Source organism: Oncorhynchus mykiss, chromosome 21 (genome assembly GCF_057628025.1).
Source record: "Oncorhynchus mykiss isolate SJ-2025 chromosome 21, ASM5762802v1, whole genome shotgun sequence".
In the NCBI taxonomy this organism is placed as follows: domain Eukaryota; kingdom Metazoa; phylum Chordata; class Actinopteri; order Salmoniformes; family Salmonidae; genus Oncorhynchus; species Oncorhynchus mykiss.
The window spans coordinates 29,497,942-29,521,881 of NC_143042.1; the positions used below are offsets into that span (position 1 = coordinate 29,497,942).

The 23,940-nt window shown below is 41.9% G+C and overlaps 1 protein-coding gene across 14 annotated transcripts in view; it reads left to right on the top strand.

Annotated features, from left to right (window-relative positions):
- LOC110500329 (polyadenylate-binding protein-interacting protein 2B) overlaps positions 1-18,984 on the top strand; it is a 31,670-nt gene extending 12,686 nt beyond the window's left edge. For 5 of the 14 annotated variants that reach the window (XM_036957720.2, XM_036957721.2, XM_090214364.1 and 2 more), the window contains exons 3-4: positions 4,402-4,578; positions 8,875-9,649. In XM_036957720.2, coding sequence (XP_036813615.1) covers positions 4,402-4,578; positions 8,875-8,913 — 216 coding nt within the window. In that variant the 3' untranslated portion in view covers positions 8,914-9,649. Of the gene's footprint in view, positions 1-4,401; positions 4,579-6,377; positions 8,139-8,874; positions 9,650-16,355 lie in introns of those variants that run through there. The other 9 variants (XM_036957713.2, XM_036957714.2, XM_090214358.1 and 6 more) reach the window with 2 other exon arrangements.
- Positions 18,985-23,940: the final 4,956 nt, after the last annotated feature.

Below are 23,940 nucleotides of genomic sequence, written 5' to 3' on the forward strand. Positions count from 1 at the left end.
CCTACCTGGTTAAATAAAGTCGAAATCAACCAAACTTCTAAAATATGTATTTTTTTCGCACCATTCTCTAAACCCTAGGTGTGTGTGTGAGTAAATCCCAGGAGGCCGGCCGTTTCTGAGATACTGGAACTGGCGCGCCTGGCATCGACAATCCTACCACGCTCAGTCTCTTTGGTCACTCGTTTTGCCCATTCTGACGTTCAATCAAACAGCAACTGAATGCCTGCTTTATATAGCAATCCATGGCCACGTGACTCACTGTCTGTAGGAGCGAACCATTTTCGTGAACAGGGTGGCTTACCCAATAAACAGGTCACTGACTGCATATGAACTATTTCCTCCTCTCTTGGAGGAATTTTCAGAGCAGGGGTTCCTGGAGCGTTGCTTCTCAGTCTCCCTCCATATACAGTGGGGAGAACAAGTATTTGATACACTGCTGATTTTTGCAGGTTTTCCTACTTACAAAGCATGTAGAGGTCTGTCATTTTTATCATAGGTACACTTCAACTGTGAGAGACGGAATCTAAAACAAAAATCCAGAAACTCACATTGTATGATTTTTAAGTAATTCATTTGCATTTTATTGCATGACATAAGTATTTGATCACCTACCAACCAGTAAGAATTCCGGTTCTCACAGACCTGTTAGTTTTTCTTTAACCTCTCTGCGCACGGAACCCACTAGCGGGCTGAAATTCCACAACATACGGTGATCGCTACATAAATAGTCATATTAAACATTCATGAAAATACAAGTGTCTCACATGTATCGAAAGCCTAGAATCTTGCTAATCCAACTGCGTTGTCAGATTTAAAAAAGGATTTACTGCGAAAGAATACGATGCGATTATCTGAGCATAGAGCCCCATTAAAAAAATAATTTTTTAACCAGCACAGGTGTAACAAACACAAAACTGCATTAAAATAAATTGTTTACCTTTGACGATCTTCATCTGTTTGCAATTCCAATGCTCATTATTACACAATGAATGATCTTTTGTTTGATAAAATCCGTTTTTATAGCCTAACACAAAACATTTTGTGAACCGCTTGTGTCGTGAATTCCGTCTCATTCCATTTTCGACGACACATTCCAGGTAAATAACCCACACAGAACGTGACTTTTCCAGTCATGTTTGGTTTCACTGCAATCAACTGGTTTGTTTGTAACACAATCAAACGTGATGGGCCATTTCGCGGGACGTATTGACTGAAAGAAACCGATTTGAAGACAAGTCATGACATCATTGCACCAATGATTTGCCCGCTGTTTTGTTGATTGACTGTTTTTTAACCCAATGACCACTGATCCTCTTGAAATCTAGCTGGTTAGATAGCCAATGAGCTGAGCTAAACGGCAATACGCCATGTTTATGTGTTGCAAGACCAACCCATGTAGTAAGCTTCAGCGTAAAGTGAGTAATTTGCTATTTAAGTTTCATACCGGAAGAAGCTACGCATATTACGCACTGCATTGTTTGGTGAACGAGCAGATTCAGCTGTTTATATATCAATCATTATGGCGACTAAGTCAGGGAAAGCTAAATCTAAGTCTAGATATACAGATGTACACACAATTTTAGAATAAATTGATTGGGAAGGTGAGGCAGAGATTGTTGTAGGACAATTCATTTAGCGATTGTAGAGGAATATTTTTTGAACGGGAGAGGACATTGTTTTGGACTGGTAAGTTCTTATCATGCTAATGCCCTTGTTTGAAATTACTAATATAAAGTATTATTTGATTTTTTTTATTTATTTAGAAGCAATATGTAAACATGTAATGTCATGAAATGTGAGCTGCCCCTCCCCAACCCACATGAAATAGCCTATTTGAGGCTGTTGAGGAGAGGGCAGGACCACATCAATGGCCAAAGAGAAATGGAGACAGTAGATACAGCTGGTCTGTTGTAATATAAAAGAGACAGTAGATCTAGCAGGTAATAATAATATATTCAACCTAATATATTCAACCTTCATTCGTTATATTCTCCTACATTCAATTCACATTTACACAAACTTCAGAGTGTGTTCTTTCAAATGGTACCGAGAATATGCATATCCTTGGTTCTGTGCCTGAGCTACAGGCTGTTAGATTTGGGTATGTCTTCAGGTGGAAATTGCACAAAGTAGGGGGGGAGCTGCAAGAGGTTAAGAAGCCCTCCTGTTCTCCACTCATTGCCTGTATAAAAGACACATGTCCACACACTCAATCAAACAGACTCCAACCTCTCCACTATGGCCAAGACCAGGGAGCCATGTAAGGACATCAGGGATAAAATTGTAGACCTGCACAAGGCTGGGATGGCCTACAGGACAGTAGGCAAGCAGCTTGGTGAGAAGGCAACAACTGTTGGCGTAATTATTAGAAAATGGAAGTTCAAGATGACGGTCAATCACCCCCTGTCTGGGACTCCATGCAAGATCTCACCTCGTGGGGCATCAATGATCATGAGGAAGGTGAGGGATCAGCCCAGAACTACACGGCAGGACCTGGTCAATGAGCTGGGACCACAGTCTCAAAGAAAACCATTAGTAACACACTACGCCGTCATGGATTAAAATCCTGCAGCGCATGCAAGGTCCCCCTGCTCAAGCCAGCGCATGTCCAGGCCCATCTGAAGTTTGCCAATGACCATCTGGATGATCCAAAGGAGGAATGGGAGAAGGTCATGTGGTCTGATGAGACACAAATAGAGCTTTTTGGTCTAAACTCCACTCACCGTGTTTGGCGGAAGAAGAATGAGTACAACCCCAAGAACACCCGTCCCAAACGTGAAGCATGGAGGTGGAAACATCATTCTTTGGGGATGCTTTTCTGCAATGGGGACAGGACAACTGCACCGTATTGAGAGGGTGGATGGGGCCATGTATCGTGAGATCTTGGCCAACAAGCTCCTTCCCTCAGTAAGAGCATTGAAGATGGGTCGTGGCTGGGTCTTCCAGCATGACAACGACAAGAAACACACAGCCAGGGCAACTAAGGAGTGGCCTCCGTTAGAAGCATCTCAAGGTCCTGGAGTGGCCTAGCCAGTCTCCAGACCTGAACCCAATAGAAAATCTTTGAAGAGAGTTGAAAGTCCGTATTGCCCAGCGATAGCCCCGAAACCTGAAGGATCTGGAGAAGGTCTGTATGGAGATGTGGGCCAAAATCCCTGCTGCAGTGTGTGCAAACCTGGTCAAGAACTACAGGATACGTATGATCTCTAATTGCAAACAAAGGTTTCTGTACCAAATATTAAGTTATGCTTTTCTGATGTATCAAATACTTATGTCATGCAATAAAATGCAAATGAATTACTTCAAAATCATACGTGATTTTCTGGATTTTTGTTTTAGATTCCGTCTCTCACAGTTGAAGTGTACCTATGATAAAAATTACAGACCTCTACATGCTTTGTAAGTAGGAAACACTGATTTTTTGCAGGTTATCAAATACTTGTTCTCCCCACTGTATATTGAAGAGAAGAAGAGAAATGCAACATATAAAGTGTTGGTTTCATGAGCTGAAATAAAAGAACCCAGTAGTGCTCTTCACAGACAAATCCCATTTCAACTGTACCGGGCACATGGTAGACGCGCCTGGCGTCGTGTCGGTGAGTGTTGACATCAGCAAATCAGAGTTCCTTGTGGTGGTGCGGTTATGGTATGGACATGCGTAAGCTATTGACAACGAACACTATTGCATATCGATGGAAATTTGAATGCGCAGGGATACTGTGACGAGTCCCTGAGGCCCATTGACATGCCATTAATTTGCTGCCATCGCTTTATGTTTCAGCATAATGATCTGTACACAATTCTTGGAAGCTGAAAATGTCCTAGTCCTTCCATGGCCTGCATATTCACCAGACATGTCACCCATGAATAATGTTTTGATGCTCTGGTTCGATGTGTACAGCAGCGTGTTCCAGTTCCCGCCAATATCCAGCAACTTTGCACAGACATTGAAGAGGCGTGGGACAACATTCCACAGGCCACAATCAACAGCCATGATCAACTATGTGAAGGAGATGTGTCACTGCATGAGGCAAATGGTGGTCACACAAGATAGTGACTGGTTTTCTGATCTACATTTTCAATTTTTTTTTTAAAGGTACTGGATCTGTGACCAATTGAAAAAGAAAAGGCGAGCCGAGCCGCACACTAGGAGCTCAGATGCAATAATTTAACCTAATAACCATCATTTCGACAGACAAGCTGTTTTCATCAGGGTTGTCTCCAACAGATGCATATCTGTATTCTCAGTAATTAGAAATCCAAATATTAGGGCTTAATACATAAAAAAAAATATTGACAGATTTCCTTTCTATGAACTGTAACTCTGTAAAATCTTATTGTTGCATGTTTTTATTTTTGTCCAGTGTAGATACTAAACCCTCTCTCCTTTGTCGCTGTTAGGTTGAAGAGGAATTGTTGGAGCAGGAGTTCTTGGAGCGTTGTTTCCAGGAGATGTTAGATGAGGAGGACCAGGATTGGTTCATCCCGGCCAGAGACCTCCCCTCAGGGATGGGGCAGCTCCAGCAACAGCTCAACGGCTTGTCAGTCAGTGACAGAGGAAACGCAGAGGAGATGGCGGTGAGCATGGAACACACACACACAGCGTGGAACAAATATATATCTCTACAGTGCCTTGCGAAAGTATTCGGCCCCCTTGAACTTTGCGACCTTTTGCCACATTTCAGGCTTCAAACATAAAGATATAAAACTGTATTTTTTTGTGAAGAATCAACAACAAGTGGGACACAATCATGAAGTGGAACGACATTTATTGGATATTTCAAACTTTTTTAACAAATCAAAAACTGAAAGATTGGGCGTGCAAAATTATTCAGCCCCTTTACTTTCAGTGCAGCAAACTCTCTCCAGAAGTTCAGTGAGGATCTCTGAATGATCCAATGTTGACCTAAATGACTAATGAAGTCTCAAGTATCAAGTCTCCGTATAAATGCACCTGCACTGTGATAGTCTCAGAGGTCCGTTAAAAGCGCAGAGAGCATCATGAAGAACAAGGAACACACCAGGCAGGTCCGAGATACTGTTGTGAAGAAGTTTAAAGCCGGATTTGGATACAAAAAGATTTCCCAAGCTTTAAACATCCCAAGGAGCACTGTGCAAGCGATAATATTGAAATGGAAGGAGTATCAGACCACTGCAAATCTACCAAGACCTGGCCGTCCTTCTAAACTTTCAGCTCATACAAGGAGAAGACTGATCAGAGATGCAGCCAAGAGGCCCATGATCACTCTGGATGAACTGCAGAGATCTACAGCTGAGGTGGGAGACTCTGTCCATAGGACAACAATCAGTCGTATATTGCACAAATCTCGCCTTTATGGAAGAGTGGCAAGAAGAAAGCCATTTCTTAAAGATATCCATAAAAAGTGTCGTTTAAAGTTTGCCACAAGCCACCTGGGAGACACACCAAACATGTGGAAGAAGGTGCTCTGGTCAGATGAAACCAAAATTGAACTTTTTGGCAACAATACAAAACATTATGTTTGGCGTAAAAGCAACACAGCTGAACACACCATCCCCACTGTCAAACATGGTGGTGGCAGCATCATGGTTTGGGCCTGCTTTTCTTCAGCAGGGACAGGGAAGATGGTTAAAATTGATGGGAAGATGGATGGAGCCAAATACAGGACCATTCTGGAAGAAAATCTGATGGAGTCTGCAAAAGACCTGAGACTGGGACGGAGATTTGTCTTCCAACAAGACAATGATCCAAAACATAAAGCAAAATCTACAATGGAATGGTTCAAAAATAAACATATCCAGGTGTTAGAATGGCCAAGTCAAAGTCCAGACCTGAATCCAATTGAAAATCTGTGGAAAGAACTGAAAACTGCTGTTCACAAATGCTCTCCATCCAACCTCACTGAGCTTGAGCTGTTTTGCAAGGAGGAATGGGAAAAAAATTCAGTCTCTCGATGTGCAAAACTGATAGAGACATACCCCAAGCGACTTACAGCTGTAATCGCAGCAAAAGGTGGCGCTACAAAGTATTAACTTAAGGGGGCTGAATAATTTTGCACGCCCAATTTTTCAGTTTTTGATTTGTTAAAAAAGTTTGAAATATCCAATAAATGTCGTTCCACTTCATGATTGTGTCCCACTTGTTGTTGATTCTTCACAAAAAAATATATATCTTTTATATCTTTATGTTTGAAGCCTGAAATGTGGCAAAAGGTCGCAAAGTTCAAGGGGGCCAAATACTTTCGCAAGGCACTGTATATGTGTATGTCAGTCAGCCAGATCCAGCAACAGCTTAAAGGCCTGTCAGTTGGTAATGGGGGGAAACGCAGACAATATGGCGGTAAAGGGAAGTGCTGAACACACGTCAAACACACTGCATGTTATGTTTTCTGTGGAAGGTACTACGCAGCGCACAGACCCTCCTCACGCAATCAACTTCGCCAAGATGTGTTGAGTTTTCTTGTAGCATTATAAAATGTTACCTCAGCTTTATATCCTGTCTCTATCGGAGTCTTTTATTAAAGTATGTTAAACAATGTTTCTGTTTGCTGCTTTTCGTTAAATCATGCATAGCTGTTTATATTGCTTAAAATAAATGTGTTCATATGTGCAGAATATTATCTATGCTAAACATCTAAACATTCGGACTACCTAATGCACCACCTTCTGCCCCCAGCACAGCCTCAATTTCTTAGGGGCATGGACCCTACAAGGTGTCGAAAGCGTTCCACAGGCATACTGGCCCATTTTGACTCCAATGCTTCCCACAGTTCTCAAGTTGGCTCAATGTACTTTGGGTGGTGTACCATTCTTGATACACACAGGTAACTGTGGAAAAACCCATCAGCGTTGCAGTTTTTGAAACACTCAAACTGGTGCGCATGGTACCCTGTTCAAAGGCACTTACATATTTTGTCTTGCCCATTCACCCTCTGGCACACACAATGTGGTTTTAAAAATAATTTTCCTCCCCTACAGCTACATCAAAGTCAGTCCTCAGGACCACAAGGGGTGCAGGTTTTAGTTTTTTGCCCTATCACTACACAGTTGACTCAAATAATCTACTATTTATCACACTGGGCTCCTGAGGACTGTTTGGGAATCACGGATCTACACGGCTTGGAAGTGGATTTAACAATTGACATCAATAATGGATGCTGTCAGGTGAATGCTGTCATTGAAAGAGCAGGTGTTCTTAATGTGTTGTACACTCCGTGTATAGCATACTGCATTTTGGTCAGTTTTGAAGAAAAAAGTAAAGCTGGAAACATTTCTTGGAAAGGCTGACCTTTGGATGTTTCATGACTAGAAATGGAAACATTATGATTATAGGGTGAGGCTATACTGGGTTCTCACTGACATCGTCATTCCAATTCAATCGTTCCAGTTCAATCAGTCACAATTATCAGCTTTGGTATTGACATCAGTGAGCAGGCATTCAGAGTGAGGTGAAACACATTGGTAGGCCTACCAACGGAAAACATTGAAAACTAAAATTATGAAATTCAGACCACAGAAATCCAATGTTTATATAAAATGTCTGCCTTTTCCCCTACATTTTAAAGTCTGAATCAATTTAATATAGTGGACATTCTTGGGCTCGGGTAATATTTCAGTCCCTCTGACTTTTATTTTATTTTGGGTCACCAAAATGAAATGTTAAGAGTTTTTATATATAAATTGAAATATCCAGTATAATGAGTTGAACTAAATAGCATTAATGGAAACTTTTATTTAAAATCATATTTTTTAACTGACATGAAGAATTGTCAAGAATTGCGGTTCACTTAATTTTTACTTGGGAAATTAATATTAAAATGTGGACATAATTAACTTTTTTGCCATTAATGCAAACATTTATTTTGTTAAAAAAAAAAATGTTATCAAATAAATGCATGATTATTGATTTAAAATCATACAATTTTAGCACTGTCCCTCAGTCTACACTCAACACTGTCACGCCAACCAAACTCCATCAATAATGGTCAGTCCACCCTTATGTGCCATCATTAAGAGGAAGTTACATTTTTCAACTGAATGGTACAGAAACAGGCAAGTAATCACATTATGTTATCTGTTTTTTTTAAAGTCCGATGGGGATCGTCGAGCTGACCAACTCAACCCTGTTAGATGAAATAAAGATGGAAAACAAGTACTTATCAATGTGTATTTTCATGGGTTGAAGTATAAATCTATCAATATAAAAAAACTCAACCTGTAACGTTTCATTGTAACAGGGTTGTTAACCTGTGACAGAGTTGAGTTATTTATGAATATTGCATGAATGCATGAATTATTCAATGTTATACATATTGTTTATATTCACCTATGAAACATGCTGTAATGTTCCATGTGAATTTTATTTTAAAGCATGTAGCCTGGTGGTAGGAGAGTTGGGCAAGACTTCGGTTCTTTTTAAGTCGCTCTAGATCCTTACTCAAGGATTATAGTGTATATATTCTAAGAATCTTTGCTTTAACATTATTCATTGAAACGTCTAGGGAATGACGGCGCCCACATCAGCAGCAGAAAGACAAAGGCAGTGTCAAGCACGTCAAAATGCTAACTCAGAAAAAAGGGAACAATACCTTGAGAGAGCGCATCAGCGATGGAAAAGAAAGGTTGAGGCAGGGAACAAGATAAAGATCAGTAATTTAAGTGAGAGAGACCAGTCTAAACAGTGGAACAGCATACACAAGAAGCAAGGAGAGGAAATGTGCATGTGCGATGGAGATGATGCCAAGCCCCATTGACAGCATTGCCCTCCACCTTGAGAATACATCAGGTCATCATCCTTGCTCCTGGTGAGCTGATGTCTCGTGATGTCAGCTGCCTTTGTTCAACAAAGAAGGACCTAAACTGTACATGCTTTAACACACATCACTTCAATTTCAGGCAGAAGGTCCTGGCTGCTCCAGAACAGCCAGCCAATGAGGAAAATCCACAACCTCTAGACGAAATCCAGTGGGGAAATCCAAGTCTTCTTGGGTAGTGGTGTGGAATATAATAACCTGTATTCAGGCAGGCATCATCCTCGGCACAGATGGAATGAGTGTATAAGTGAAATGTATGCATCGTGTAGGACCAAACAGATTTTTCTGGCCTTCTCAAGTCGTAATCCACTGGTGTCAGTTGGATGAAGGACTTGATCAAATTTGTCACATGCGCCGAATACAACAAGTGTAGACCTTACAGTGAAATGCTTACTTTACAAGCCCTTAACCAACAATTCAGTTTAAGAAAATGCCTCCCCCCCTAAAAAAGAAAGAGGTGAGAAAAAGAGAGCAGCAGTAAATAACTATAGCGGGGATATATATACACCGGGGTTGCCGGTACAGAGTCAATGAGCGGCGGCACCGGTGTCGACGATACCACCCCCACAGCGTGTGACATCCCGCCTTGTTGAGAGAGAGATGTGTGGGCCAGACTCTCAGGAAGAAAGCCAAGAATGAATGAATATGGTGCTCCAGAGAAGTATAGTCATGCTGACACTAGTGCTGTAGTTAGCTGTTCTAGCATTCTAAACGCCCTTGGAAAATGTTCCTACAGTTTGATGACACGTTGAACTTTTCTGATAACCTGTTGAATGTTAATTACCCTAATGCGTGATGTTTTTGTTTGTTTAGATATTTTACTGCAGTTTGGTTAATAAAACCCAGATTATTCTAAATATATCTAATGTCCTTATTACGGGGTTGCATACAATGAAATGCAATGTTTTGGGGTAAATCTTGGAGGGATTTTGATAGGAAACTAATTTATATGGAAACCGATGTCTCTAACCCTTTCACAGTTTTCAACCCTAGTCTCAACCCTGTCAAATGACAATATTTGGTAAATAAAATGGCAAAGAAGAATATGAATTTGTTTTCTGAGCTCAGTCTGAAATGTTAAGCACAATGTCAAGAAGATTAGTTCTTTCTGAATTGAAAGCATTTTATTTATATGATGAGCCCGCTGATGATGTGTATTTCAGGGTTTAATATAGTAAATTTGAGGGTTTTACATGAATTGTATATTATAATACTTGGTTTGGGGGACACATGAGCATTAGGTAAATGTTGCTTTTATAACAAGTATATTTTTATAATCATATTCAGGCAACGTCCATATTATCTGTGACGGGGTTGAAGATAAATGGTGTCCATATCAGACACAAATTGACAATAAAAGGGCTTTAATGCCGGAGTTGGAGAATATGGTTTCTTGAAGGTTTAATATGTACTTAACGTTGTGGGGTGTTCAGAAAATGCAGGAAATGCATTGTAAAAATATATTACCGCAGCCCAAGAATGACCCATAGGTCAAATGGATTTTGTAATGGCCTATGTCGTTTCATTATGATAAGGAAAATCTAGGCTATTTCAAAAGAACAGAATCCCTTATTGAGTTGAACTTAATGGCTATTATACTAAAGATCTATCCGAGGTTCAACTTTGAAGGCAAGGGCATCTTTTAAAAATGTTTTAATACTTACCTCATGTCTTGGTAATGAGAATGTAGTCCGTTTGTTTTGAAATCAGTATTTGTCAATCTCTCCAATTGATCCCATTTTCAATCAAAAAATATGCATGAGAGATTCACAAGACTAACATTGTAATAACATTAATTACAAGGAAATAACGCTTTTATTTGTTGAAACAGGGTTCAAGTTCATTGTCTAATTTCACAGATAAATGCTTTATATTGATAGGCAAACACTGCCATTATTACAAAGAACACTTATTTTAATGCACACGATTTTGGACAAGTACATTTTTTGGGGGAATGTGTTACATTCCCATGACACCCAAAATACGTTTCTCTTTAGGTCATACTTCAATGTTAAATAATAGGCACACAAACTAAAGTATGCTGCTAATGAACAATAATTAGGCCTAGTTGATAACCTTTGAAACTATCCTCTGAACTGCCGGATCTGAGTAGAAGGGTTGGATAGATGGCTTTGAATAGTCCAGCAATTGAATTGCAAGGTGTTCAAATGTTAATAATCCAAATAGTGTGCTTAAAAAGAACTTGCACTACTACCCTCAGCATTCATTATTCTTAGAAGAGGTCAGAACAAGCAATGGAATCTGAATTTGTCCTCTGTGCATGGATGGTGCATGAAGGCGAACACTGACAAACATGACCAAAAGATTGTGGACACCTGCTCGTCAAATCCCATTTCAAAATTCTGGGCAATAAATATGGTGTTAGTCCCCCTTTTGCTACTATAACAGCCTCTACTCTTCTGGGAAGCCAGTAGAACATTGCTGTGGGACTTTCTACTCTGCTACTAGAGCTTTAAGTAGGTCGGGCACTGATTGTGGGCTGTAGGCCTGGCTCGCAGTCGGCGTTCCAAAGGTATTCGATGGGGTTGAGATCAGGGCTCTGTGCAGGCCAGTCAAGTTCTTCCACACTTATCTCGACAAACTATTTCTGTATGGACCTTGCTTTGTGCACGGGGGAATGGTCATGCTGAAAGAGCCTTTCCCAGACTGTTGCCACAAAGTTGGAAGCACAAAATCATCTAGAATGTCATTGTATGCTGTAGCGTAAATATTTCCCTTCACTGGGAGCTAAGGGGCCTAGTCCGAACCATGAAAAACAGCCCCACATATCATTCCTCCTCCACCAAACTTTATTTTCGTGACTATACATTGGGGAAGGTAGCGTTCTCCTGTCATCCGCCAAACCCAGATTAGTCCATCGGACTGCCAGATGGTGAAGCGTGATTCATCACTCCAGAGAACGAGTTTCCACTGCTCTAGGGTCCAATTGGGGTGAGCTTTACACCACTCCAGCCGACACTTGACATTGTGCATTTTAGTCTTTGGCTTGTGTGCAGCTAATTGGTCATGGAAACCCATTTTTCATGAATCTACAGACGAACAGTTATTGCTCTGACGTTGCTTCCAGAGGAAGTTTGGAACTCGGCAGTGAGTGTTGCGACTGTGGACAGACTATTTTTGCGCACTTCAGCCCTCTGTGAGCTTGTGTGGTCTACCACTTTGCATCTGAGCTGTTGTTGCTCCTTGACGTTTCCACTACACAATAACAGCACTTACAGTTGACCGGAGCAGCTCTAGCAGGGCAGAAATTTGACATGAACTGACTTTTTGGAAAAGTGGCATCTTATGACTGTGCCACGTTTTGAAGTTCCTGAGCGCTTCAGTAAGGTCATTGTACTGCCAATTGTTTATCTATGGAGATTGCATGGCTGTGTGCTCGATTTTATACATTTGTCAGCAACCGGTATTGCTGAAATTGCAGAATCCACTTTGAAGGGGTATCCACATACTTTTGTGTATATACATACATGTCCTTTTGGAAGTGCACCGAGTATGATGCTTTCCTATGCCAAAGTTGCCTAATCCTCACTGATGGTTATCTAGAGAATGCTCGGCTTCAGATCCGAAAGGTGAATGTCCTGAAGGAGAAAAGCCTGGAAACCCAGGAAGAAACCAATCAAGTTGTGGACCGTGATACACATGGATGGCCTGTGTCTATTTGGGGAGAAATGCTCTCTCTGGAAAAACATGAAGTTGATGCATCTACAAAAGACCTAACCGGCATGGCCCCTGTACCTACATCCCTCTCTGAACTCGTCATCCCTGATCGCTATAAGGGCTACAGCGGAGAGCTGTTACTCCAGCAAGACAAAATTCAGATCTTTACAGCCACATGCAACTTAGCGTCCCTGTGCGACTAAGTACTTGTTTACAGATGGAATATTCAATACAACCCCCTCCTTTAGTATAGATATAGTAGTCTGCTTTTAGCCTTCAGCCTTTATATAACCATATGAATGAATTTATATACAAAAGTCTGCCCTTATGAGCAAATATTTATATAGGCCTAGGCTACAATATTCTGACTTTGGCGATATTTGAACCATTTTCTGTAAGTTGTACATGCATATCAATATTTTGTATTTGTATGTACAGTTGAAGTTGGAAGTTTACATACACCTTAGCCAAATACATTTGTACAATTCCTGACATTTAATCCTACTAAAAATTCCCTGTTTTAGGGCAGTTAGGATCACCACTTTATTTTAAGAATGTGAAATGTCAGAATAATAGTAGAGAATGCTTTATTTAAGCTTTTATTTCTTTCATCACATTCCCAGTGGGTCATAAGTTTACATACACTCAATTAGTATTTGGTAGCATTGCCTTTAAATTGTTTAACTTGGGTCAAACGTTTCAGTTAGCCTTCCACAAGCTCCCCACAATAAGTTAGGTGAATTCTGGCCCATTCCTCCTGACAGAGCTGGTGTAAATGAGGCCTCCTTGCTCGCACATGCTTTTTCAGGTCTGCCCACAAACTTTCTATAGGATTGAGGTCAGGGCTTTGTTGGCCACTCCAATACCTCGACTTTGTTGTCCTTAAGCCATTTTGCCACAACTTTGGAAGTATGCCATTTGGAAGACCCATTTGCGACCAAGTTTTAACTGATGTCTTGAGATGTTGCTTCAATATATCCACATTTTCCTCCCTCATGATACAAATGTATTTTGTGAAGTGCACCAGTCCCTCCTGCAGCAAAGCACCCCCACAACATGATGTTGCCACCCCCTTGCTTCACGGTTGGTATGGTGTTCTTTGGCTTGCAAGCCTCCCCCTTTTTCCTCCAAACATAACGATGGTTATTATGGCCAAACAGTTCTGTTTTTGTTTCATCAGACCAGAGGACATTTCTCCAAAAAGTACGATCTTTGTCCCCATTTGCAGTTGCAAACCGTAGTCTGGCTTTTTTAGGCGGTTTTGGAACAGTGTTTTCTTCCTTGCTGAGCAGCCTTTCAGGTTATGTCGACATAGGACACGTTTTACTCTGGCTATAGATACTTTTGTAACCATTTCCTCCAGCATCTTCACAAGGTCCTTTGCTGTTGTTCTGGGATTGATTTGCACTTTTCGCACCAAAGTACGTTCATCTCTTAAAGACAGAATGCGTCTCCTTCCTGAGCGGTATGACGGATGCGTGGTCCCATGGTGTTTATACTTGCGTACTATTGTTTGTAGAGACGAACGTGGTACCTTCCGGCATTTGGAAATTGCCCCAAGGATGAACCAGACTTATGGAGGTCTACCATTTTTTTCTGAGGTCTTAGCTGTTTTCTTTTGAATTTCCTGTGATGTCAAGCAGAGAGGCACTGAGTTTGAAGGTGGGCCTTGAAATACATCTACAGGTACACCTCTAATTTTTTCAAATGATGTCAATCAGAAGCTTCTAAAGCCATGACATCATTTATGGAATTTTCCAAGCTGTTTAAAGCCACAGTCAAATCAGTGTATGCACAAAGTACATTTCCTAAACGACCTGCCAAAACTATAGTTTGTTAACAAGAAATGTGTAAAGTTGTTGAAAAGAGTTTCAATGACTCCAACCTAAGTGTATATATGGATATACACACACACACACACATACAGTTGAATTTAGAAGTTTACATATACTTAGGTTGGAGTCATTAAAACTAGTTTTTCAACTACTCCACAAATTTCTTGTTAAACTATAGTTTTGGCAAGTTGGTTAGGACATCTATTTTGTGCATGACATGTACTTTTTTTCAACAATTGTTTACAGACAGATTATTTCACTGTATCACAATTCCAGTGGGCCAGAAGTTTACATACACTAAGTTGACTGTGCCTTTTAAACAGCTTGGAAAATTACAGAAAATTATGTCATGGCTTTAGAAGCTTCTGATTGACACAAATGATGTCAATTATCCTATTGGAGGTGTACCTGTGGATATATTTCAAGGCCTACTTCAAACTCAGTGCCTCTTTGTTTGACATCATGGGAAAATCAAAAGAAATCAGCCAAAACCTCAGAAAAAAATTGTAGACCTCCAAGTATGGTTGCTTTATTGAATGTACTTTGGTGCAAAAAAGTGCTAATCAATCTCAAAACAACAGCAAAGGACCTTGAAGTTGCTGGAGGAAACAGGTACAAAAGTATCTATATCCACAGTAAAACGAGTCCTATATCGACAGAACCTGAAAGGCCCTCAGCAAGGAAAAAGCCACTGCTACAAAACCGCCATAAAAATGTGCAACTCCACATAGGGACAAAGATTGTACTTTTTCGAGAAATGTTCTCTGGTCAGATGAAACAAAAATAGAACGGTTTGGCCATAATGACATCGTTATGTTTGAGGCTTGCAAGGCTTGCAAGACAAAAGCTTGTGGAAGGCTACCTGAAACATTTGACCCAAGTTAAACAATTTAAAGGCAATGCTACCAAATACTAATTGAGTGTATGTAGACTTCTGACCCACTGGGAATGTGATGAAAGAAATAAAAGCGGAAATAAATAATTCTCTGTACTATTATTCTGACATTTCACATTCTTAAAATAAAGTGGTGATCCTAACTGACCTAAGACAGGGAATTTTTATTAGGATTAAATGTCAGGAATTGTGAAAAACTAAGGTGTATGTAAACTTCCGACTTCAAGTATGTATGTATGTATGTATGTATACATACATCTTCCCACTCATATGAACAAATGTATACTTTAGCAAAAATTATATGCAACATTTTCAAAGAGTAACGGTTTATATATGGAAATCAGTCAATTGAAATATATTCATTAGGCCCTAATCTATGGATTTCATATAACCGGGAATACCTTTTACAAAAAAAAAAAAAAAAAAACGGGTAGGGGCGTGGATCAGAGAACTTATCTGACGTGACCACCATTTGCCTCATGCAGTGCGACATCTTCGCATAGTTGATCAGGCTGTTGATTGTGGAATGTTGTCCCACTCCTCTCTCAGGAACACGCTGTAGTACATGTTGATTCTGAGCATCCCAAACATGTTTAATAAGTGACATGTCTGAGTATGCAGGCCATGGAAAAACTGGGACATTTTCAGCTTCCAGGAATTGTGTACAGATCCTTGCGACATGGAGCAATGCATTATCATGCTGAAACATGAGGTGATCGCGGCGGATAAATGGCACGACAATGGGCCTCGAGCTCGTCATGGTATCTCTGCATTCAAATTGCCATCAATAAAATGCAATTGTGTTTGTTGTCCGTAGCTTATGCCTGCCCATACCATAACCCCACCGCCACCATGGGGCACTCTGTTCACAACGTTGACATCAGCATACCGCTCTGCGGTTGTGAGGCCTGTTGGACATACTACCAAATTCTTTACTATATTATGCATTGTGGTGATGCTTCTGCATGGAACACACACACATTAGGGAAAATCCATTCACTTATTCACACCATATTCTGTACAACAATGGTCTTCTCATTGTAAAATGTAAATTAGTTTGTACAATTTGAGGGTTCTCACACTTTCTCTCTCTCTCCTTAATCACTCCACTCCTCCGTCCCTCAATCTCCTCCCCCCCTCCATCTATCTCTGCAGAGGAAAAGCAACTTGAACCCTGATGCGAAGGAGTTCGTTCCGGGAGTGAAATACTAGGAGTCCCCCTCAACCCCAGGGAGCACGAACATTCACGCTCACATAACCTTGCAGAGACTCTGGCGGCCTTGACCGCAAAACACACACAGGTCCAGGGTGTGTAGGTAGAAACCTGTAAGGGGGTGGGGGAACTTATTTTCTTTAAGATTTTTATTTTATTTGTTTCAACTTGTAAACTAAAGGAAAGGGGCGAGGTATCAGTATCAACAGAGCCCTACAGAGGGCACTGCTGCTGCTGCTGCTGCATTTACATTCGAAGTTGTATCCCAAATAGTACCCTATTCCCTATGTAGTGCACTACTTTTGACCAGGGCCCAGATTCACAAAACACTATTAAACGCAAAAACTTACAAACTAGCTTGTTTTTATTCTTAAGTGTATTATCTTAAGATTTAATGATTTTCTTATGAACTTCTCAATCTTCTTAAGATGCTTGTTGCTAGGCAACCGATTTAGCAAGCAATGGCAATCATGTTAGCATATTTATTACTGTTCTAAAACATGGGTTTAAAATGATCAAAACTGAAACTTTTAGATTACGTTTGTGTGAAATAAACATGTTCAATTGCTTTTTTACATTTGTTTTTGTAGCTATCTTGGAATTAAGAACATTTCCAATAAAATTTATTTTCAACTTTTTACTTAGGGAGAAAATGTGCAATAACATTTCCAATAACCTTTTTGAGGAATAGCAACTTTGCTTAACTTTCTTCTTAACTACTATTTTGTTCCTTAAGACTTTTCTTCTTAAATCTATATTTAAGGTTTTGTGAATCTGGTCCCAGGGCCCTACCATTGTTGGCCCAGGGCCCTACCATTGTGGGCCCTGATCTAAAGTAGTGCACTCCATAAGAAAACGGGTGCTTTTTCGGATGCATATAAAGGCGTACATATACAGAGAAATTGCAAACTCTTGAGATTTTCCAACTTTATTTTTTACTTGTCATGGTTGCCATGTTGGCACCTAAAAGTTCCATGTGAATACAACAAGCGAATTGCAAATGATACCCTGTTCCACTATAGAGTGCACTACCTAGTAAAAATAGGGTGCCATTTTGAGATCTGCATTTATACGTTTCATGGCGGCCTTGTTGGCGCCAGAATGTTCCACAACGTTACCATTCTAATTGGAATCCAACTACGAATGTAATTATTGTTAACGAACGACAACTGGAGCCAACGTGGACGACACGGTTGGCCGTTCTAGATTTCTGTAACTACGTACCTCTGGTCACAATATGACATTACTCTTCTGTCTCATTTCCCGTTATGACATCATCATCAAACAGACTCACTCTGTGTAGAGCTGTTTTTATTTCTCATGGGCCTGGTTCCAAACCAATTATTCATATTTCCTATCCCCTACACCCTTTAAACTCAACTCTTGACCTCGAAGCCAGTTCCGCTGCATTTTTTTTTTTATCTTTCCCTCTAATCAGGGACTGATTTTAGAACTGGGACACCAGGTGAGTGCAATTAATTATCAGGTAGAACAGAAAACCAGCAGGCTCTGACCCTCGTATGGTAAGAGTTGAATACCCCTGCCCTACACCATTGTTCACTCCCTCCTTGTGGGTGAAAAGGTTGAAGTTTTATTCCCCATAGGCTGCGTTTACACAGTCACCCGAATTCTGGTATTTTTTTCCCAGTAATTGGTCTTTTGACCAATCACATCAGATCTTTTCCAATCAAATATTTTTCAGAGCTGTTCTGATTGGTCAGAAGACCAATTAGTGAAAAAAATATCAGAATTGGGCTGCCTGTACAAACGCTGCAATATAGTCCTACTTTTAATCAGAACCTGGAGTCCTGATCTAAAGAAGTGCATCATTTGAGGTGTCACGTGATAGGGAACCAGAGTGCATGGGTTAGGGTATTGGTGTTTGGTTTGTAACTAGGCCGTTCCCTGTTATGCGTCTCAAATGGCACCCTATTCCCTTTATAGTGCACTACTTTTGACCTGTGCTCTGGTCAAAAGTAGTGCACTCAATGGGGAATAGGGTGCCATTGCCTCTCGCAGTACTGAAGGAATGGAAGCATCATGTTGAACTTTGTTGGATCAATAATGTTGATCAATACATTATCAGGTTTATCTGTTAATCAATCTCTTGTTTTTAGAGGAGCAAGGTGTTTGTCTCTTGCGTTGCCGTGGCTTGTGGTCAAAACGGGAATGGATGTGTCCCCCAAATAGCACCCTATGCCCTTTTTTTTTTAATTGAACCTTTATTTAACTAGGGCCCATAGCACTCCCTATGAGCTCTCAAAGGGTCCTGGTTATAAGTGATGCACTACATAGGCAGTTGGGTACCATTTATAAATCACACTAATCTTAACTGTTATGGTGGGGGGGGGGGGGGGACGCTAGATTAGTGTCTAGGGGAGGTTTAAAATGCATGGGTGGGACTTGAGCGAGGGTTGACTAACCACAGGCCACGTGCACCCTGGGTCAACCAATAGGAATTGTCTGCCAGTTGGATTTACATGAAAATAATGGATTTTGAGTTGGAAAAAGTCCCAACGACCCAAAGTACGAATTTCAATACAAAAAGATGAATAAAAATGTGAAACTGCAGGTATGTCTGGTGGTCTTAATAAAAATAAAAAGTTGTTGTTGTTCAAATCAGTGATTTGATAAAATAAAGAAGTTAATCTCAAGGAAAGGATGTAGGTAAACAAGTAAGTGGGGAAAATAGGTATTGGGGGAAAAAAGGTATGCAGATCTCAACCAGGACCAAGGTCAAAAATAGTTGCTTCGACCTTCCCATTCATCTGAGACACGCGCACACAGTGCGAAGGTTTCCTTGAACGTCTTTCAGTGACATTGGTTTATGTGAGGCTACTCTGTTCTACATCATCACTGCCATTATCACATCATTGGATACATGGACCTTCTACACCCTACTCAAATATAATTGAGAGAAGGTTTATAAGTTACTATTCCTAAGGTTTATGGAGAAATGTATTGTAGAACAGCCCTCATTAGCATAGTTAAATACACTGCTCAAAAAAATAAAGGGAACACTAAAATAACACATCCTAGATCTGAATGAATGAAATATTCTTATTAAATACTTTTTTCTTTACATAGTTGAATGTGCTGACAACAAAATCACACTAAAATTATCAATGGAAATCAAATGTATCAACCCATGGAGGTCTGGATTTGGAGTCACACTCAAAATTAAAGTGGAAAACCACACTACAGGCTGATCCATCTTTGATGTAATGTCCTTAAAACAAGTCAAAATGAGGCTCAGTAGTGTGTGTGGCCTCCACGTGCCTGTATGACCTCCCTACAACGCCTGGGCATGCTCCTGATGAGGTGGCGGATGGTCTCCTGAGGGATCTCCTCCCAGACCTGGACTAAAGCATCCGCCAACTCCTGGACAGTCTGTGGTGCAACTAATGCTAATGAGGTTGGTGGATGGAGCGAGACATGATGTCCCAGATGTGCTCAATTGGATTCAGGTCTGGGGAACGGGCGGGCCAGTCCATAGCATCAATGCCTTCCTCTTGCAGGAACTGCTGACACACTCCAGCCACATGAGGTCTAGCATTGTCTTGCATTAGGAGGAACCCAGGGCCAACCGCACCAGCATATGGTCCCACAAGGGGTCTGAGGATCTCATCTCGGTACCTAATGGCAGTCAGGCTACCTCTGGCGAGCACATGGATGGCTGTGCGGCCCCCCAAAGAAATGCCACCCCACACCATGACTGACCGACCGCCAAACCGGTCATGCTGGAGGATGTTGCAGGCAACAGAATGTTCTCCACGGCGTCTCCAGACTGTCACGTCTGTCACATGTGCTCAGTGTGAACCTGCTTTCATCTGTAAAGAGCACAGGGCGCCAGTGGCGAATTTGCCAATCTTGGTGTTCTCTGGCAAATGAAAAATGTCCTGCACGGTGTTGGGCTGTAAGCACAACCCCCACCTGTGGACATCGGGCCCTCATACCACCCTCATGGAGTCTGTTTTTGACCGTTTGAGCAGACACATGCACATTTGTGGCCTGCTGGAGGTCATTTTGCAGGGCTCTGGCAGTGCTCCTCCTGCTCCTCCTTGCACAAAGGCGGAGGTAGCGGTCCTGCTGCTGGGTTGTTGCCCTCCTACGGCCTCCTCCACGTCTCCTGATGTACTGGCCTGTCTCCTGGTAGCGCCTCCATGCTCTGGACACTACGCTGACAGACACAGCAAACCTTCTTGCCACAGCTCGCATTGATGTGCCATCCTGGATGAGCTGCACTACCTGAGCCACTTGTGTGGGTTGTAGACTCCGTCTCATGCTACCACTAGAGTGAAAGCACTGCCAGCATTCAAAAGTGACCAAAACATCAGCCAGGAAGCATAGGAACTGAGAAGTGGTCTGTGGTCCCCACCTGCAGAACCACTCCTTTATTGCGGGTGTCTTGCTAATTGCCTATAATTTCCACCTGTTTTCTATTCCATTTGTACAACAGCATGTGACATTTATTGTCAATCAGTGTTGCTTCCTAAGTGGACAGTTTTGATTTCACAGAAGTGTGATTGACTTGGAGTTACATTGTGTTCCCTTTATTGTTTTGAGCAGTGTATTTTTTTCAGAAAGTGCAGAGTTTATTGAAATAATGCATGTATAACTTCAGCAAAATTGTGGAATTTGAAACGACAGATGAACGGTGTATCATCTATATGTTTTTAATTTGCAGATAATAAAGATAAAAAATAAATAAACAATATAGATTTAACTTGAAAGATGAAGATAAAGTTAATTATGATGATGGAGGCTAGTCAGCGACTGTTGTACTGGTAGTACACCGGGCTGGAAATGAGTGGCTGGTGAGGAAGAGGATGAATAAGAAACTGATGGGCTGCATCTGAAAAGGCACCTTATTCACTAGATAGTGCACTACTTTGGACCATAGATTTTTGTGCACTATGTAGGGAATAGGGTGCCATTTCAAACGCAGCCATGGTGTGTTACTGGGAACGGTATAATACTACCTATGTAGCTATTTACTACAGCTCTGTTCAACATGGGGCCAATTCAGACCCTACGCACGCCTTTCCAATGCACTTCTCATTATTTGGTATTCAGACATTACAATGTAACTAGGCAAGTCACTTGCCTAAACAAATTCTTATTTACAATGACGGCTACACCGGCCAACCCAATTGTACAGCGCCCTTATTCAGTTGCGTAACTCGCTCTGCAGGTGTGGCTACCTTGTGCATTCTGAATGAATTTAATTCAACCCCTGAAAACACTCCCACTTGCTGGCCAACATATTTTCTCATGGAGTTTTCATTCAATAAGGTTTTCATTACATTTTATCCTAAGCCATCCCTTTAAATACAGTGTACCTTTTTTTAGTTAGAATTTATTTAGAGAATGGGTTCAGAATATTTGGGATCAATGAAAGTACATGCATCATTCATCACTGTTTCAGCACCAATTGGTAGATTAAAAAAATATTAATCATAAACCAGTTAGGAGAGCCTTTATGCACGTTAGAATAACAGAATTGTATGCCATCTGTAAATATGAATACAATTGTTAAATTACGAGCCTATAGCCACAGAAAAAGGGAGCAAACCTTCCCTCTAGCCATGATTGGCAGAGATAATGAGTGGGCAAGACATGCAGAGATAAACAGATGGCGCCGACAGAGATGGTCGCCTCGCTTCGCGTTCTTAGGAAATTATGCAATATTTTGTCATGTATTGTCATGTTGTGTCTTGTTTCTGTCCTTTCCTTTCACCCTGTCTCCCTCTGCTGGTCGTACTAGGTTACCGTTTCTGTCCCTCTTTCCCCCAGCTGTTCCTTGTCTTCTCTGACTACCTCATTCACCCCTTTTCCCACCCGTTCCCTTTTTCCCTCTGATTAGGTCCCTATATCTCTCTCTGTTTTTGTTCCTGTCCTTGTCGGATTCTTGTTTGTGTGTCTCATGCCTGAACCAGACTATCATCGTGTTTGCTGCAACCTTGTCCTGTCCTGTCGGAATCTACCTGTCCATCTGAGCCCACGTGTGTTCATCATTAAAGAAACTCTGTTTGTTAATTCGCTTTTGGGTCCTCATTCACGCACCTGACAGAAGAATCCGACCAAGAATGGACCCAGCGACTTCGGATCCTCTCCACTCAGCCGTCGAGATCCAGGGGGCGATGCTAGGCAGACACGAGCAGGAATTGTCTGCTGCTCGACATGCCGTTGAGACCCTGGCCACCCAAGTCTCCAACCTCACAGAACAGGTTCACCATCTCCGCCTCGATCCACCGGCCACTTCCAGGGCTTTCGAATCTCCGGAGCCCAGAATCAATAACCCGCCGTGTTACTCTGGGGAGCCCACTGAATGCCGCTCGTTCCTCACCCAGTGTGATATTGTGTTTTCTCTCCAGCCCAACACTTACGCCAGGAGCACTGCTCGTGTCGCCTACGTCATATCTCTCCTTACTGGACGGGCTCGTGAGTGGGGCACGGCAATCTGGGAGGCAAGGGCTGAGTGTACTAACCAGTATCAGGACTTTAAGGAGGAGATGATACGGGTTTTTGATCGATCTGTTTTTGGGGAGGAGGCTTCCAGGGCCCTGTCTTCCCTATGTCAAGGTAATCGATCCATAACAGACTACTCTATTGAGTTTCGCACTCTTGCTGCCTCCAGTGGCTGGAACGAGCCGGCTTTGCTCGCTCGTTTTCTGGAGGGTCTCCGCGCAGAGGTAAAGGATGAGATTCTCTCCCGGGAGGTTCCTTCCAGCGTGGATTCCTTGATTGAACTCGCTATTCGCATTGAGCGACGGGTTGATCTTCGTCACCGAGCTCGTGGAAAGGAGCTCGCGTTCTCCGTTGCCCCCCTCTCCGCATCACTACCATCTTCCTCTGCCGGCTCGGGAGCTGAGCCTATGCAGCTGGGAGGTATCCGCATCTCGACTAAGGAGAGGGAACGGAGAATCACCAACCGCCTCTGTCTCTATTGCGGTTCTGCTGGTCATTTTGTCACTTCATGTCCAGTAAAAGCCAGAGCTCATCAGTAAGCGGAGGGCTACTGGTGAGCGCTACTACTCCTGTCTCTCCTTCAAGATCCTGCACTACCTTGTCGGTCCATCTACGCTGGACTGGTTCGTCAGCTTCCTGCAGTGCCTTAATAGACTCTGGGGCGGAGGGCTGTTTTATGGACGAGACCTGGGCTCGGGAACATGACATTCCTCTCAGACAGTTAAGGGAGTCCACGGCCTTGTTCGCCCTGGATGGTAGTCCTGTCCCCAGGATTCAGCGTGAGACGCTACCTTTAACCCTCACTGTTTCTGGTAATCATAGCGAAACCATTTCTTTTTTAATTTTTCGTTCACCTTTTACACCTGTTGTTTTGGGCCATCCCTGGCTAGTTTGTCATAATCCTTCCATTAATTGGTCTAGTAATTCTATCCTCTCCTGGAACGTCTCTTGTCATGTGAAATGTTTAATGTCTGCTATCCCTCCTGTTTCCTCTGTCTCTTCTTCACAGGAGGAGCCTGGTGATTTGACAGGGGTGCCGGAGGAATATCACGATCT